Source organism: Rana temporaria, chromosome 7, assembly GCF_905171775.1.
Source record: "Rana temporaria chromosome 7, aRanTem1.1, whole genome shotgun sequence".
Lineage (NCBI taxonomy): Eukaryota > Metazoa > Chordata > Amphibia > Anura > Ranidae > Rana > Rana temporaria.
Window position 1 is genome coordinate 64695050 of NC_053495.1, and position 19819 is coordinate 64714868.

Sequence of the window (19819 nt, forward strand, 5' to 3'; positions counted from 1 at the left end):
AGTAAATGTTTCGCTTTATTTTTAATTATTCACTATAGACATTTCCTGGTAAATCAGTAACAAATCATCTTGTATATGTTTTACCCAGCAGTAAAACCATTTTACCTTTTTTTTTTTTTTTTTTTTTTTTTATTCCAGTTTAAAATATTTATATAAATATAACATCCTGCTACTATTTAAAACATGCTATTTTATTTTTTAACATGCCTATACATCTGAGCGGAGTGTATTCTTGGTGATTTTGAAGTGTTGTTTTTTTTCAAGTGTTTGCACATTTTGTTCCTGGGCTTCTTCTAGAGAAGAGTAGTCTGTGGCCAAAAACAGCTTAATAGGCTCAATGCTTTTTGGGCATAGTGTGTAGGGTGACTGAACGTACAACTAATCGGGGACAATAAGAAAGCATGGGATTCGTGCAGAATCGTGCTGGACATGAGGAAAAAATCGGAAAACCACTTGTGTGAATGGGGGCTTAAAGTTCTTATTAGCGTTCGTTAGTTACGAGTAAGGAAACCTTTGGGAAACATGGTGAATATTTCTGCTTCAGTTAAAGGACAAAAGGTATGGGATTAATACATGGGCTAGCATTTGCAGAAGGAGATTCACATTATACTCTCCAATATGTCATTCATGAAACACTTCTAACACTTCTGTTTTTGTCTGCAGACTGGCAGGACCAGCTCTTTTCTCTTCACACCTGCCATGGCAGGCTGGTCCCGGGAGGCAGTCCTAAAGCTGTACCGTTCCCTTCTGCGAGAGGGACGAAAACTCCAGTTTACCGACCGTGACTACTACTCATTTTACATTCGTCAAGAATTTAGGAAGAATCGGATTCTCTCAAATCTGGAGGACAGAGAGAAGCAATTGGCAAAAGGACAGTTTTTCCTCCAGACCAAGCTAGGGGGGCTAGTGTGAAGGGTGCTCTTCATCCATCAGCTGCTTTCTTCAACAAAAGGTAAAACACCTGTTTGATAAATGACAAAGCGTTGTGATCACTGCCACTGTGTTTATATTATTTGGTGATACATTCATGATACTCTGACCAAATGATTATGCTTGAAGCATGCTAAAGTGTATCTATAGCATCATATTTTTTTTCTAGTTTTAACCACTTGCTTACTGGGCACATATACCCCCTTCCTGCCCAGACAAAATTTCAGCTTTCGGCACTGTGTCGCTTTAACTGACAATTGCGCGGTCGTGCGGCATGGCTCAGTCCTTTTTTTCCCACAAATAGCACTTTCTTTTGGTGGTATTTGATCATCTCTACTTTTTTATATTTTTTGCGTTATAAACAAAAAAAGAGCGACAATTTTGAAAACCCAATATTTTTTACTTTTTGCTGTAATAAATATCCCAATTTGTTTTTCTTAGTTTAGGCCGATACGTATTCTTCTACATATTTTTGGTAAAAAAAAACGCAATAAGTGTATAGTGTATAACAAAGGTTATAGCGCCTACAAAATAGGGGACAGAACTATGAATTTTTTTTTATTATATATATTTTTTTTTTTTTTACTAGTAATGTTTTTTTATTTTATTTATTTTTATTGGGACTGCGACATTATGGTGGACACTTTTGACACATTTTTGGGACCATTCACATTTATACAGTAATCGGTGCTATAAAAATGCACTGATTACTGTTTAAATGTGACTGGCAGGGAAGGGGTTAACACTAGGGGGCGAGGAAGGGGTTAAATGTGTTCCCTAGGAGTGATTCTTTTTGTGGGGGGAGGGCACTGACTGGGGGAAGGTGACTGATCTGTGTCCCTATGTACAAGGGACACAGCATCGTTCTCGTCTCCCTGACAGGAAGTGGATCTGTGTGTTGACACACACAGATCCACGTCCTTGGCTGTGTAACGGCCGATCGCGGGTACTTGGAGGACATCGCAGCCGCCAGGCATGCGAATCGGCACCTCAGTGACACGGCGGGCACGCGCGCTTGCACTGCTGTACAGAGATTGATCAGAGATTTCCCCCTCACTTCCTGTTTTGGTAACATATTTCACCAGACAAGAAGTGAAGAAAACTCTCCAACGGTAATACCAAAGTAATTTTTTTTTTTTTTTTAAGTTAAGTACGGTAATTCTGGAACATCTTTTAGTATTTAAGTATTGTCTGCTTCCCTGTTTCAGATTCTTCCACACTTCCTGTCTGGTAAAACTTTCACCAAATCAGAAAGTGAGGAGAATCCCTATAACAGAGCCCCAGGAAGCAGGAAAAAAGGATACTAACTTTTCTTGCTCCATTCTAACTGGAAAAATGTTTTTGCTATAGATACGCTTTCATTTTTGCAAGTGGGATGGAAGTGTCAGTATTTATGCAGTTTGCATCTTTTCTTAGGAATGCTCAGTGTACCAGTGGAGTAAAAACACATTATAGTATCACTTTTACTTTTTCAGGATTTGGTGCTTTTGTTTCATTCTGTATACAATGTGAAACATGGCCATAGCAAGATTGTTTATCATAATGTTATATTCATAAATAAAGTTTCTGTTGCATTCAAATTGTAAATACCTGCTGACTTCCGATGCCTCTGGAACAGGATATGCACAGGATATGCAGTGTTTTCTGTCATCTCTGAATCTCAACATCTGCCCTTTCATTACAATCCACAAACTTCACAGCTGTTATATATATTTCTATGTTCAAGAATATGATCAACAAACTCTTCCTCCAAAAAGTTCACAAAAGATCAAATATCTTAATTTTTTTTTATGGATTTTACATAGGACAAACGAAATTTACATTTTTGTTAAACTTTTAGTTTTATTGTGATTTATTTTGGATATCCACAATGACATATGGTGATCAAATCGGGCAACCCACATTCTGAGGACTAATGGTATTTTATCAGGGCTGGGTACAGACATTCCATCATGCTTACTGTCTAGTTATCTTACCCTTCCACCTCCTTTGGGCCTCTCATTCAGTCATTCCTGCTTGTTTTCATTTAATGCTTGTATCTCTTATCTTCCTGAAACAAGCTTTAGTTCTTGTCCTGAACACATTAGAAATTTTTCTGGCTTGACAAAACGCTACTCTCTATGCTGTTTCTATATAGACTAACAAAAAATGTGCAACAACTGTTCTTTTTCTCTACTCCACGGTTTGTGTCCCATCCATCCTTGCTATTTACATGTAAAAACCAGCGTAAAGTGCTTCTAAAGGGAGAAGGTTTTTCTTACCTCAATTCTCTTACCTTATTCTCTGCTTTTCTTACCTTAATGTATTCTCTGCATAAGGCCCCTTTCACATTGAGGCGTTTTTCATGCGGTACATCGCTAAAAATAGCGCTGCTATACCGCATGAAAAATCATGCCCTGCAGGCTTCAATGTGAAAGCCCGAAGGCTTTCACACTGAAGCGGTGCGGTAGCGGGAACGCTCCAAAAGTCCTGCTAGCCACATCTTTGGAGTGGTATAGGAGCGGTGTGTTTACCGCTCCTATACCGTGCCCTCCCATTGAAATCAATGAGAAACCGCGGTAATACCGGCAGTATTAACCCTTTTTCGGCCGCTAGCGGGGGTTAAAACCTCACCGCTAGCGCCCGAATATCGCGGTAAATACGACGGTATAGCGGCGCTACAAATAGCGCGGCTATACCGTCACCGCGGCTCCACGCCTCAATGTGAAAGGGGCCTTAGGGTAAAACAACCTTCTGTGTGCAGCTCCCCCACTCTTACCTACCTAAGCCAAATCTTGATTCAGCACTGTAAAAAAAAATATATATATATATATATATATATATATATATATATATATATATATATATACACACACACACACACACACACACACACACACACACACACACACACACACACACACACACACACACACACACACACACACACATGGCAGTATGTAAAGGGGTAATAAAAGTCCATAAATCTTTTTATAAAAAGTCTAGGGATCATAAGGGATGGTGGTGGAGGGCCCAACATGCAGGGCTGCTCATATGGAAACAGAAACAATGTTCCAGTGACACTGGGAAAACGCAAGGAGAGAGGCGCCTTTGGGTGCAGATATAGGACAAGTTTAATACACTTAAAATTGGCAACTCACATTTCAGAAGTCAAAAACAGGCATAGATAAGTCCCAGCAAGGTGGGTGAGGTCATCAGTTGACAATCCAGTCCTATGGGAGAAGGGCTGTGCTTACTCTAACACACCGCTGTTGTGGGAAGCTGGCCGCTGTGGAAAGACTCAAGAGCTTGAAAAAGGAGTGCATGTCACCCGCAGCGCGCATGCTCAGGAAACGCGTCGCTTACCAGTGACCTCATCCATCCTCGCCCTTCTACCATCTGCGCTCCAAGCCTCGCTTTGAGCTCCTCCCCCCTCCCCCCTCTCCTCCTCCATATGAAAAGCAATGATGATCTTCTTTCTAAACATTCATTTTTTGTTTATGCTTCGTATGGAGCACTTTCTCTTCCTCTCATCACTTTTTTTCACTTGACACATGCAATCATTCTGCGTCTTTGCTGTAATACGCTCTCATTTCTGATGCAAGACACAACCCCTAAGTTATTAGAGTCTGTAAATGTTACGGTTACTACAGTTAACTGTATACACAACTCCCACACATAATACCAACATACCAAGATTTTGCCTTAGCAAAAAAATGTAGCTACCGCTTTTTCGGTATTTAAATTGTGTGTAAGGCCAAAGGTTTTTGTTTTAGCTAAAGAGTATTGACGTTTTAAAACCAAGATTTCTGTGCTGTCTCCCTATTGAGGAGATGCACCCTCTCCATTAGTCCTGGTAACCGCTCTCCTTTAGTTTAGAAAGAAATGGGAAATGATTGGGCATTTTTTCTAGTGACAACTGTCTAAGGTAACTTCCCATCACTTTGGAGAGATTTGATTTTACTTCCTGCTGTACCTCTGGGACAGGCAGTAAAGGGGGATCACATTGACAGGAAAAATAAGTTGGCATGGGTCTTGTACATCCCCTACTCCTATTTATTTTAAAAGTAAAAAACCTTTTGGTTTTGCATACATTTTATCAATCTAACCCTTCATTAGATTGCTTTGCCTAACGCAGTTCCAACACATGGCTAAGACAAATTTCTCTATGTCCTATTGCTTTAGTTTAAACGTGCTATTTTGGTGTGTGCTGTAAAATAGTAGGACATGCTTCATTCTTGCACAGCATGTTTCGATGCAGTGCATACATTTTAAATGTTGTTTGGGTCATTTCAATAAAGTAAAAAGAAAAAAGGATAACAACCCATTGCATTTTATACAGTGCACAATATGTGCTGGCTGGTGTGAACTGGCTCTTAAGCTGCTATTGGTACAGAACGACTGTCATAATCCAGAGCACAATTTATTATATATACTTGGGGTTGTTATACTATTTGTGAAATGATTACCTCCCAACTTGAATCATTGTTGGTTTCAGTATGGATGTTACACAAACCTTGATAGAGGGGAAGTAAAACAACTTGCTGTAAAGCATAACTAGACTCCTCCTGAGCACCATAAACGCTATTTAATTCATTTTTAATATTCAAAGCAAACTCATTCATTCATGTCTCCTTGGTAATTAGTTTTATTACTTAAAATGATTTAAAATAATTTATTCGTCAGCATAGATGTGCTTCCTGTGTTACATTTTTAATTTGTTCTTCTACAGGACATCATGGCAGGAGCTGGTGAGAAGAAAGGCAAGAAAGATGACAACGGCATTGGGACTGCCATAGACTTTGTCTTATCCAATGCCCGTCTGGTTCTTGGAGTGGGAGGAGCTGCGATGCTAGGGATAGCTACTCTTGCAGTGAAGCGAGTATGTTGAGTTCATTGTTCACCTTATTGGTATTTAAATGGATATTAAACCCCAATCCAAAAAAGTAATATATTGCAGCTTGGCAATGTTAGATGTGGTGGCTGCAATAGTTTTTATTTATTTTTTTAGTCTTTTTGCCTTCTGTTTTCGCTAGGTGATCTGGCCAGCAACCTCCTGTAATAGGCCTCGTACACACGACCGAACATGTCCGCTGAAACTGGTCCGCGGACCAGTTTCCGTGGACATGTTCGACCGTGTGTAGGGCCGACCGGACAGTTTTCCGGCCTAGCGGACAGGTTTCCAGTGGACAAAAGTTTCTTAGCATGCTAAGAAACATGTCCGCTGGAAGCCTGTCCGTCGGACATGTCCGATGGTTAGTACGACTCATCGGCCATGTCCACTGGGCCGAAATCCCGCTCATGCGTCAAAGTGATTCGAAGCATGCGTGGAAGCATTGAACTTCCTGGGTCGCGCACGTGGCCGGGTCATGTCCGTGGGGATTTTGGTCTGTACACACATCAGACCAAAATCTGCCAGCAGACATGTCCGATGACAACGGTCCGCGGACCGTTTTCATCGGACATGTCTGATCGTGTGTACAAGGCCTCAGAGTGCTCCAAATCTGGATGAAGGAGCACAGCAGGCCCCTTTGGAGAGCAGCATTGTTAAAGCGGTGGTTCACCCTCAATGACAACATTCTAGCATTAAATTAAGCATAGTAGCGCAAGCTACAGTATGCCTTTATTTTATTTTTTTGCCCCGTACTCACGGTTTCAAAATCATCCTTGCAGTACTTGGGCAGCATTTTAAAAATGGCACGTTTTTAAGTAGACTCATTATGCTAGTGGTTATTCCAAGCCTATATATATATATATATATATATATATATATATATATATATATATATATATATACACACACACACGGTATAGAAAATTTAAATCGCATTTTGTTGCGTTACGGCCAGAAAATGATGTTGGTGATTTGCTTTTATTTTAGCCTTTTTTTTTTTTTTTCTAAAACATTTTTACTTTACAGCATTTCTTCATACCCGCCTAAAACTTTTAAACAGTAATATAGACAGGTATAGTTGTGTAATTGTGTAATATTTAATTGTTTGACGTTTCGTCATTTTAATTGTAGACCCTCTTCTGATGAAGCGGCAGAAGCCGCGAAACTAGTCAAGATGCTCAATATGACTTTCAACCCATTGTTCCTCCCCCCTCTCTGGGGATCACTACACTGGTCTTTTTGTTTTTTAATTCTGTATCCCTATTGACATTGTATTCAATAAAATATGTTTTTTTTATTACTTACCTGTTCTTTTTCATACTCTACACCTCTGTCATCAGTACCGTGATAGTCCAACTTTGGCCCCAATTCCCCTATTTGGCTCTTTGGTTCGGGGACCTTAGAGCCAAAATATATATATATGTAGACAGGTATAGAAAAGAATTGCCCCCATTAAATTCACATTTTGTTGCTTTGCAGCCTGAAATGAAGACACACAGTGTTTGTTTTATCCAGATGTATTTAATCCTGAGTTCCATCAAAAACTGTGTGCAAATGTACCTAGAAAAATGGATGCTGTTTTAAAGCCAAAGGGTGGTCACATCAAATATTGATTTGATTTGGATTTCTCTTCTGTTTTCTTTCAATTTTGTTAATTGTTAAAAAATTATTGAAAGCATTCTTAATTTTAAGATTTTTTATTCGCGCGCGTGTGTTTGTGTGTGTGTGTGTATATATATATATATATATATATTTATATAAATATACACAAGAGCGATACTGATTGCCAGCTGACTTGCAGTCCCCCTTATCCAATATTTATACAGTACAGGTTTATGTTGAAACAAAATATAAATAATGAGAATCTATGGAAAGATTACAATAGTTCATTTTGATTCCAGCATCAGAGGTTCTAATGCATTATTAATAAAATAGCTGCTCAGATAATGCATGCTTCTATGTCCTCAGTATCCCTATTAACTTTGTATCCCTGTTTTGTTTAGATGTATGATCGTGCTGTCAGTGCTCCTGCCAGTCCTTCACGTTCCAGTCAGTCTGGTAAAAGGAGCTGGGAAGAACCAAACTGGTTGGGCTCATCTACACGACTGTTGAACCAAGACATGAAGACGTCCGTGAGTCGCAGTCTGCAGACCCTACCAACAGACAGTTCAGTTTTCGAACCAGGTAAAGGCTTCTTTACTTGGCTTCAGGCTGATTGACAAATAGAACAGTTTGTATAGCTAACCAGCTTTGAAAAAATAATTAGGCAGCAAAATGCAATTTTATAATGGACCATTTGTAGATTTTTACCATCTTTTGTTTGATGTATCTTGCCATTTCCACATGGACTACTGTATAGAAAAATAATTGATGATGTTTGCCATTATGTTCTCTTTCTTGTATAATACACAAAGATGCAAACTACCATTACAGCACTATGAAAAGATGATGATCTTTGTTGATCAACAAACAAATTATGCTGTCATTTATTCCTAAGGAATTATGAGGCCCTTTTGGATAAACACCTGAAAACTAGGTGATCGGGAACGGAGAGGAATACCTATTTCGCTGCCTTGAGCCCATAACTCAGATATGCAAAGATCTCTGATGTATTGATAATGCAGTGATGTGTGAGTCACATAGCACTTCTAAGAGTAACTGAACAATCAAGAAAACTAGATTTAACGTAAAAAAAAGCCCTTTGTAATGAATGTCCACATGTTTTGTTTTATAGTTTGTAGTATCGTGGCTGTTTAGTTTCCTTATGTCCATGTATTAAAGTGACACTAACTGATATCCCTACACATTCTCTACTTGAGGGCCCTGAAATCCATTTTTATGAAATTTGTTTCTTACTGTGTTTTTCTGCCTCCTTGTAACATCCTCCATGATTTTCTGAGCATCTTCTATTTCCTTTTCAGTTTGTTCAAAATGAGTAGTGCACGTTCATTGGTCATATATACTCTGTGGCTATGCACATTACAATTTCCATAGTGTACAGTCCCTAGTCCATCTCAGAAGCAAGCAAAAGAGGGTGGCTCATTCCTACATACAGTGAGAACATGGAGAACAAACATAGCCACCCTGTAATAGCAAGTCAGACCACAGCAGCAGCAAGAACTAATTTGGAAATCTGGAGAAGGCTTTGAGAAATGGAGGGTAATTTAGGAGTTAAAGCGGAGTTCCACCCAAAAATTGAACTTCCGCTTTAAGTGTAGGTGACACCCTGACATGCCACATTTGGCATGTCATTTTTTGGGGGGGGAGGAGTGGGTACCCTGTTTTTACGGGCACCCAGCACCCACTTCCTCCCTCGCGCCGGAAGGAAGGTCAAATCTCCCCCCCTCCCTCCCAGCAATCTTCTGGGACATGTCACAGTTCCCAAAAAATTGTCCATCCAATCACAGCACGCATTGCCACAGCCGGACGTCCACAGTAACAATGCCTGCGCCGCATCGCTGGACCATGGGACAGGCGAGTTTCTGAATATTAAAAGATAGCAGCTACAATTTTTGTAGCTGCTGAGTTTTAAATGGGTGGAACTCCACTTTAAGTATAAATATTGGAGAGAAAAAATATATACACACAGTGGTGAAAACAATTATTTGATCCCCTGCAGATTTTGTAAGTTTGCCCACTTACAAACAAATGAAGGGTCTATCATTTTTATCATAGGTGTATTTTACATGATATCAATCAAAACTCCAGAAAAAAATATATACAAATGTTATAATTTTGAGTTACAGTTCAGTGAGTAAAATAAGTATTTGATCCTAAAGCAAAACATGACTTGGTACTTGGTGGAAAAACCCTTGTTGGCAAGCGCAGAGGTAAGAAGTAGTTGGTTACCAGATTTTCACACATCTCAGGAGGGATTTTGGTTCACTCTTCTTTACAGATCTTCTCTAAATTCTTAAGGTTTCTTGGCAACTCAAAGTTTCAGCTCCCTCCATAAATTTTCTATAGGATTAGGTAGAAAAAATATTGCGCTCATTCAGTGGGTATCAAGCAACTATAAGTGTTATACTACACAAACAACATAAGGAAATAAAAAAAGCTACGCTAGTAATATTATATGTATATAGAAGTGACCTGTATATAAAAAATGAACACATATATAATAATAAACTTATAATATGACACTCTCAATATATGAACAGAGTGATTATGCCGACATATATAAATGTGTGTAGTGAACCAATATTTAAAGTCCAAATATAGAAAATTGAATTAGTGAATAGATTCACATAAAGTCCAAAAGTGTTTGAACTTCAGTCTCCAAGTGAATCCCGTGACGAAACGTTGGGCAAGTGACGTTCTGACGTCACTGCGTCATTAGCTGGACCCGGAAGACACGGGCAGACAGATCGAGGAGCCGACCGGCTCGATAATTTTATGCATACAGCACTGGATTAAATTGTATGTGCGCATTTTTAGTTTTTAAATAAATGTACCTTGGATTTTACACTATGCAAGCTTTTTCTTTATATGGCGCATCTCGCAAAATGCATTAATGAGGCTACAATACACTGATGCTGTTCCTGGTGGAGACTCCTGTGGAAGCTAACCAGCCTATATCCGATTGTGATCTCCTGTGATAAGATCGTTTTTAGCAGGTAAGAGGCAGTGTGTTACTAAGGTGGAGGTGCTTTTCTATCCTCACGTTTCTGGATGCTGTGGATTTCTTTTCACTTGGAGACTGAAGTTCGAACACTTCTTTATGTGAATCTATTCACAAATTAAATTTTCTATATTTGGACTTTAAATGAATCTATTTGATATTGGTTCACTACACATTTATATATGTCGGCATAATCACTCTCTGTTCATATATTGAGAGTGTCAGATTATAAGTTTATTATTTGTCACGGGGTCACGGCTTCATTTTTTATATACAGGTCACTTCTATATACATATAATATTACTAGCGCAGCTTTTTTTTTATTTACTTCTATAGGATTAAGGTCTGAAGACCTTATGTGCTTCTTCTTGAGCCACACTTTTGTTGTCTTGGTGGTATGTTTTGGTTCATTGTCATGCTGGAAGACTTATGTTCAGTGTTCTGGCTAAAGGATGATGGTTCTCGTCCAAGATTTTACAATACATGGCCCTGTCTATTGGCCCCTCAATGCAGCAAGTTCGGCCTTTAAGTTTAGCAGAGAAACCATCCCAAAGCATAATGTCTACACCTGCTTGACTAGGGATGGTGTTCTTGGGGTCATAGTCTGCATTTTTCTTCTTCCAAGCATGGCGAGTTGAGTTAATGCAAGAGTCTCAATTTTGGTATCTTCTGACCACAGCACTTTCTCCCAATCCTTCTCTGAATCGTTTAGATGTTCATTGGCAAACTTCAGATGGGCCTGTACGTTCTTGAGGAGGGGTACCTTGCGGGCGCTGCAGGATTTCCACCTATGGCGGTGTATTGTGTCACCAATGGTTTGTTTGGTGACTGGTCCCAACTGCCTTGAGATCATTCACAAGCGTCTTCTGTGTAGTTATGGGCTGATCCCTTCACTTTTCTCATGATCATCCTTACCACATGTACCAGACCGAGGGCGATTGGGTTTTTTTTTTTTTTTTTTTCTTCTTTCATTTGCAAATTGTCTCCTTCTCACCAAGCTTCTTGCTGCTGGTCTTTTACCCCATCCCAGCCTTGTGTAGGTCTACAATCTTGTCCCTGATGTCCTTTGAAAGCTCTTTGGTCTTGCCCATTATGGTTATGGGTTTAAATAAAAGATTCTGTGGACAGAAGTTATCAGTGTACCACATGAGCACATACTGTAGCCAGTCTGTGGGAGCCAGAATTATTGTTGGTTGGTAGGGGATCAAATAAATACTTATTTTACTCACTGAACTGCAACTCAATTTATAATATTTGTATCATGTATTTGGATTTTGGTTGATATTCTGTCTCTATCATTTAAAATGCACCTATGATAACAATTTATAGACCCCCCCCCCTTTTTTATATATATATATATATATATATATGGACATGGACAAACTTACAAAATCTGCAGGGGATCAAATAAATATTTGTGTGTGTATTTAACCAGCGAGTACCAATATTTTGGGTTTGGTGCCTGCAGGTACCAAGTGCTGATACCTTTTGCGGATCGATTTGAGCCCATACAAAATGAATGGGCTCAAATCGCTTGCAATTTAAACAGGAATGCAGTACTATTACTGTCCGAATGGCAAGCGGTTTTGCGCACCGCTCCTGTGTGAACCCATACTGAAATCTCTGACAAGCCTGGGTTCACACAGGAGTGGTACGGGAAACCGCATGCGATTCGGACAGGCATCGCACCTCATTCCTTTTTCAAATCACTTTGCAGTGCGATTTGTACCCATTCATTTTGTATGGGTTCAAATTGCACTGCAAATTTCCGGACATCAGAGCATTTTGCATCTGTGCAAAACTAATTATTTTAACTGAAAAAAATAATAATAATATATATATATATATATATATATATATATATATATATATATATATATATATATATATATTCTCTTTTTACAACTACTTTTAATGATCTAAATTTCTAAGCAAAGGGCCAGTTTACTGTCCTTCAGAGTTTACGAGGGCCGGACAGTGGTCAATGGGAAGAATTAACGCCCCATTGTTTGTTTCAGTGGGGGTAATTGTTCCCCATCATTGGGTCCCTTTGCTGGTGTCATTGTGAAAAACTGTGTCCTATTGTTGGTATCCTTGTGAGGAATTGTCCCCTATCATTGGTGTCGTCATAAGGAATTGTGCCCCATCATTGGTGTCATTGGGAAGAATTGTGACCCATCATTGATGACATTGGGCCCCTTTGTTGGCGTCATTGGGCCCTATTGTTGGTGTCAGTAGGTGAAACTATGCCCCATTGTTGCTGTCAGTAGGAGAAACATAGTGCCCCAAGGGCCGGATTAAAGCAAGCAAAGGGCCACATCTGGCCCCCAGGCCGCAGTTTGGAGACTATTGATCTAGAACAGGGGTCTCAAACTGGCGGCCCTCTAGCTGTTGCAGAAGTACAATTCCCTTGACGTATTGCAAGTCTGACAGTTACAAGCGTGACTCCCATAGGCAGAGGCATGATGGGACTTGTAGTTCTGCAACAGCTGGAGGGCCGCCAGTTTGAGACCCCTAATCTAGAGTATTGAAGCCACAGACAATCAACTTAGCATTTTCAGTAGCCCAACAATGACAGCCTGCATTTTTCTTTCTTTTCACTACAGATTTTGTGTGTGTGTGTTGTGTTTTTTATTTTTTTTTATTTTTAAGTTTTATGTAGTTTTTGACTATTATACTTTATCTTTGGCATGCATGGGGGAAACAGCTTTTCCTATTATAGGTTATGTCCCTACATATCCTACAATTATGTAAACAGTAGGATACTCTTGGTATCCAAAGATATAAAAAATGCCTAAGAAAAGGTTGTCGGTGCTATAGCCTTTCACTAAAGCAGAAATGCACACCACTGTGTTGTTGTTGTTGTTATTACTACTACTAATGGGGGGGGTGTATATATATATATATAATATATATATATATATATATATAATATATATATATATATATATATATATATATATATATATATATATATATATATATTGGCACCAACACCCCCTGTGCTCTGTATAAAGTTCATGATAAAAGCAAGGATGAGTAATACAGTTGGCAACAAAATAATGCAGCAGGGGGAGCCAAAGTCCTCTATTATACAGAGAGCTGAGCTGAAACAAATCATATCTTTAGGACTGGTTTTCACTCTAGTATCCTGAGAATATTTGCAAAATGGCTACCTCCTAATACTCCATTGTATTTTAAAATGTGTCCCTTACTCTTTGGTTCCTGTTTTACTCCAGATTAAATGTTCATAGAATTTTTTTTTTTTATATATATATCCATTTACTAATCCTGTTCTGATTTTTTACATTTTATTTTTCAGAGTCTTTTCGCCCCAAACCCCCTGGTCGCAAGTCCCAGTCAGATATGAAAAAAACACGGTTGAAGCTTTCTCTTCAGGAGAAGCTATTCAGCTATTACAAGAAACATGTTGCTATTCCACCTGCAGAGCAGAGCTGTGCTAAGCAAGCTGCGATAGACATCTGTGCTGAACTGCGCAACTTTATCCACAACAAGTTTCCAGACATGCCATTGAAAGACATGCACCTTAGCGGAAGCCTGTATGATGATCTGCAGGTAACATTCTTGGATTTGCTTAATTTTCATTTATGCAGTCAAAATAGTTATTGCTATTCTGAAACGCTGTTTTTGAACCCATGTTAACCTTTTAGACTTTATAACCTACAGGTTACATTTATCAGTTTGCACTGAAGCAAGTATTAAACATCTAAGCTGCAGAATGGATATTTTATAGTTCTTCCCAGCATTTTTGCTGTGCCCTGGCAGCTGCTCCAAGTAACAATATGCCCTCAGGGCATTAGTAGGTTCACCGCATCCCAGGCTTCACTACAAACTGGCAGTAATGTGCAAAGCGTATTCCAACCCTAGCCATTTCTATTAGTTTGTAGGTGCTAGATGAAGCCATTGTGTCAAACTTCTTTGCGTGATTGTAAAAGACAAATGTAAAAGTAAGACTTTAGTTTTGGTATTTTGCGCTATAAACAAAAGAAGACCTTTGGGGGGGAAAAAAGCTATGGGCCAGATTCAGAAAGAATCGCGGCGGCGTAACGTATCGTCTTTACGTTACACCGCCGCAAGTTTTCAGCGTAAGTGCCTGATTCACAAAGCACTTACCTGTAAACTTGCGGCGGTGTAACGTAAAGACGTCCGGTGCAAGCCCGCCTAATTCAAATGTGGCGTGTACCATTTTTAAATTGGGCGCGCTCCCGCGCCGAACGTTCTGCGCATGCTCCGTTAGTAAATTTCCCGACGTGCTTTGCGCGAAATTACGGCGCCCCGACGTGTTTGTGAAAGGCGACGTGCGTAACGTACTTACGCCGAATTTTTTTTTTTTTTATTTGACGCGGGAACGATGGCCATACTTTAACATGGCTTGTGTAAAGTTAAGCCATGAAAAAGATAGCTTAACTTTGCGACGGGGAAAAAACGACGTAACGCACGCGAGTAGCTTCGTGGATCGCAGTAAAAGCTAGTTTGCATACCCAACGCTGGAAAACGACGCGAACTCCACCCAGCAGCGGCCGAAGTATTGCAGCCTAAGATCCAAAGGCGTACGAAGCCGTAAGCCTGTCGGATCTTAGCCAAAAGCCGTCGTATCTTGTTTGTGAATTACAAATTAACGACGCGGGAAATTTGAAAATACGCCGGAGTATCAGTAGATACTCCGGCGTATCTTTTGTGAATCTGGCCCTATATTCTTTACTTTCTACTATAATGCATATTCCAAAAAAATATGTATTCATCAGTTTAGGCCAATATGTATTCTATGTATTTCTTGGTAACATTTTTTTTTGCAATAAGCGTATGTTGATTGGTTTATGCATAAGTTATAGCGTCTATAAAATAGGGGATCGGTTTATGGACTTTTAATTTATATTTTTTATATCGTTTTATACTGGTAATGGCGGCAGCGATCTGCCATTTTTAGCAGGACTACGACATTGCGGTGGACAAATCTGACCCCAAGTGACACTTTTTGGGGACCAGTGACATTATTACAGTGATCGGTGCTAACAAAATGAACTGATCAATGTATAAATGACACTGGCAGGGAAGAGGTTAACACCAGGGGGCGATCAAGGAGTTAACTGTGTTCCCTGGGTGTGTTCTAACTGTATGGGCTTACTAGGACAACACAGAGATCGCTGTTCCTGATCACTAGGAACAGCAGATCTCAATGTTGTCCCCTGTCAGAACGGGGATCCGCCTTGTTTCTCATGCACGCCCACTGTATCTTATATTCTTTATTTGCGCATTCCCTATTAAGGTTTTCTGTAGCAATAGTGGAAAGATGGAGTCGCATGATAAATGAACACGATGCAAATTTTACTGTTTTCACATTCCTCCACTGTTTTTTCTCAAGTGACTACAGTGTATCTCCCCTAGCATGCTGCCATTTTCCACAAATGCAAAGCTGCCACCATCTAGTCTCCCACAATGTGACGCCAAAATGAGTGCATGCTCAGTAGCGTGCAGGATGCCAGCTAGGCAATTCTCTTTGGAAAAATAGGTGATGGGGAAGAATGCTGGGGAGAGAAAGATAGGCGAGTTGGGACAGAGAACTTATGTAAGCTCTAACGAGCAGGGCCCTCCTGTATTGAATTGTATTGTAACTGTACTGTCTTCCCTGATGTTGTAAGTCGCTGCACAAACTCTTGGCGCTATATAAATCCTGTATAATTATAATATGTGCAGATAACTGGGGAGAATGCCATTATATCATTTATGTATAAATTAAACCGAATTGGTCCCAGTATCTTTATTTTTTATAAATTGTATTTTTATTAAATGTTATCAAAAAACAAAACAAACAAAATATATTAAAAAAAATAAACATGTAGTACAGCTTATAAGAATGCTAATTGAAAAGGTATATAACAGGTGTTAAAACCATAGATAAATTTGTAAAAGCAAAATAATTCAACTGTATAGACCAGGAAGGTTGGGAAAAAAAAGGGGGGGGGCAGGGAGCAGGCGGTACAAACAAAAACAATATTTCACATAAAAGGAATTATTGCACTCTGGATCCAATGTCAGTGGGGTCCCAGGGCACCCAAACTGAGGAACTAGGATGCCCCAAGGAGGACCCACCTAGGGAAGTAGGAAGAATGGGAGGAAAGGGAGGGAGCACCATGGAGTCACAAAAAGAGCAGGCTAACAGGACTAACTAAACCTATGCTTAAAAGTGTACTGCACTACTGGAGGGGTAGTGAAATGGCACTTCGGTTAAGCTTCGACTGATCCCACAAGTCCCAAGTTTTGGAAAATTGAGGGAGAGTATCATAGACCGTTGCAGTCAGGTGTTCCATCCTGCGTATTTTTCCAATATTTGCAAAACCTGTGCAAGTGTGGGTGGGGAAGGGGACAACCATCTCAGAGGTATAGCCCTTTTTGCTGCCAGGAGAAAAAAGGTGATCAGCCTTTGGGCATGTTTGGGGATATCAGGGAACGACAAGCTCAAATGATAGTGGAGCGGGTCCAGAGGGAGAGTAGTTTTAAAAAGCTGGTCCCAGTATCTTAAAATGGATATTTCATATAAATTGTTTTATCCTGCCATTCAGTTAAAGGATCACTAAAGGAATTTTTTTTTTTTAGCTAAATAGCTTCCTTTACCTTACTGCAGTACTGGTTTCATGTCCGCATCGTTTTTGCTTTGAAGTTGCTGTAATTCTGCTGTGATCTCCACACTTCCTGCTTGTCTGGCTCCTTATGAAAAAACTCATGGGAGCTTCTCACTGTGGTCTAAGCTGTGTGTCTAAAACTCCTCAGAACCAATCAGATTCATTTTAAAAACAAAACACTGCCCTGGATTTGTTTTGTTTTTGTTCTGTGGGTCTCCTTACTTCACATAAACATGAAACCAGTTTAAAACCGAAAGTGAAACTAGAGGCACATTATATGATAGAATTTAATCTATTTTTAATCATTTTTAAAAGGAATCAGTTAACTTTTATGTCTCTATACCCTGTAAACAGTCATTTCAGCAAAAAAAATGTTTTCCTTTAGTGACCCTTTAAGTCCTCTGTTATATTAAGATCGAGCTCCCATTGTTCCATTGTAGATTTTTATGGGTCAGATCCACTAAAAGATTATATAGTATAGAAATACTGCTCTTTGTGAAACCAATTGTTTTATAAGAAAGCTTAAAATTTTCGTCAATGACAATGGTTGGGTGGCTTGTTTGAACTTAGGATGTGATTTGATGGTGTCGAAACACTTCAGAGGAGGGTAATTGTAGATTGTTTGTTTTGTTTTTTAAGTATTCTAGACACTTTACTGTAGTTTTGGTGGCGTTTTTCGGCCGCTAGCTGGGCGTTTTTAACCCCCACTAGCGGCCGAAGAAAGGGTTAAATGCGCCTAAAAAGCGCGTCTGCTGAAGCGCTTTGCAGGCACTTCAGCAGTGGTGGCCATTCATTTTAACGGGCAGTTCTGCAACCCGCTCCAAAGATTCTGCTTGCAGAACTTTTTCTAACGTCCTGCAAGCGCACCGCTCCAGTGTGAAAGCACTCAGGCTTTTACACTGGGGCTGCAGAGGAGCCATTTTTCATGCACATTACAGGCGCTATATTTAGCCCTTTAGCGACTAAAAAACGCCTCCAGTGTGAAAGGGGTCAAAGTCACCAATCCGTATGAAGCCTTTGTTTTCACATTATCAAAAAAGGTGTGGGAGTAGCTCCAGAGAAAAAATTCTGGATTATTTAGTAAGGGAGCAAGAGGAATATGAGGAGAGTGAGATTGTTTCCTTGCTCTCTGTATATCCCAAACAGTCAACCTATATGAGACACATTATAGGGGGGCCAATCCTGTGTTTTGAATTGCAGTAATTTAATTATAAGCATATTGGTTGAATTGTACACAAATTAAAAATGACAAATTAAGCAGTTTACATCTATCCATTTGCATGCTTTAAAATATTTACTTTGTGCTCTTTTCATATTTCAGGTGGTGAGAGCAGATCACATTCAGCTTATAGTACCACTCTTAGTGGAAAATAATTTATGGTCATGTGTCCCTGGAGAAGAGACTATCCTCAGCTTACCAGGGTTTTGCTTTTTGCGTAGAGAAAACGTTGAGTACTTTCCTCGTGGGACCAGTTACTGGGATCGTTGTGTTGTAGGGGGTTACCTATGTCCAAAGGCGGTGATAGCCACATTTGAGAAAGTTGTAGCTGGTTCAATCAACTGGCCAGCCATCGGCAGCATGTTGGGATATGTGATTCGGCCAGTAGTGCCATCTGAAAGCCTTATCTTGGAAGTTCAGTATGAGGATGACAGAAAGCTCTTCATAGACTTTTTGCCATTAGTTGTGCTCGGGGAGCACCTAGCAGTTGCTAAATCCCATCGACTAGAACGTTATGGAAACATGTGGAGATTAAGTCAACGTGGAGCAGAAACTGCTGCATTAATTGGGCGGGACCAACAGGATTCAGGATGTCGATGCCTCTGCCTAAAAATATTAAAGTCCCTCTGTCGATACAATCTGCCTCTTTCCCATCTCACAGCTTCCCACCTCACCAACATACTCTTACATATTTGTGAAACAGACAACGACTGGACACAGGGGTCTTTAGCAGATCGATTCCTTCAAGCACTTCGAGAGACCGTTGGCTACTTAGAAAAAGGAGAATTACCTTCAGCCTTGGACCCGAAGGTGAACTTGTTTTCAGAACTCACACCAGATGAGGTGGATGAGATGGGCTACTTTCTCTATTGCTCCTTATCAGAGCCAGAGGTGCTGCTGAGGACAGGAGAATGAGAATGTGTGGTGGGGAAGGTGGTAATGGGGAGTAGACAATACAGGGTTAATACATTGATAAACTTTGAAGGACACGTCAAAAATCCAGCTAACATTACTGTTATTACACAATGCAAAAATACTTTCATATGTTATTTGCTAGTAACTTGGCTTTGCTCTTTTCAGTTTGCTCACTGCTGCTCTCAGGTAGGAAGTTTCTTTTGTTCAAGCGTTGCATGATAGTAAACAGAATTCTGCACTGTTATTACCGGTAACAAAAAAAAAAGTAACCAAATACATCATTGTCAACTGCATATAAAATATTCCCCATTAGTGTCTCCATTGACTCCAGTTTTTGTTCTTGTTGAGGTGGATGTTTAGCTAGCATCTAAAGCATCCAACACTTTGTGTTGAATTTCTGCATTTTGCCCACTGTGGTTCCATCCCCAAACCACTATTTCACTAGTGTGTCCCTGAAGCTTTGTAACAGCTGGGTAAAGAAGCCACAGCTGGGAGAAGCGGGCTTCTGTCCTGTTGAATGGTGAAGATACTAGCATCACCCCTAGCTCCACAAGAAAATTTCGAAGGGCAGCACAGTAGCTTACCTTGCAGTTTGAATACCAACTGAGACACTACCTGCA

The 19819-nt window shown here is 39.9% G+C and overlaps 1 protein-coding gene across 1 annotated transcript; it reads left to right on the forward strand.

Moving 5' to 3' along the window:
* The first annotated feature begins 863 nt into the window (after positions 1-863).
* Positions 864-19516, forward strand: MIEF1 (mitochondrial elongation factor 1). Its single transcript, XM_040359506.1, has 5 exons — positions 864-952; positions 5642-5791; positions 7807-7987; positions 13747-14000; positions 18387-19516. The coding sequence occupies exons 2-5, from the start codon at positions 5648-5650 to the stop codon at positions 19197-19199; spliced, it is 1392 nt and encodes a 463-aa protein (XP_040215440.1). The 5' UTR covers positions 864-952; positions 5642-5647; the 3' UTR covers positions 19200-19516.
* The last annotated feature ends 303 nt before the right edge of the window (positions 19517-19819 follow it).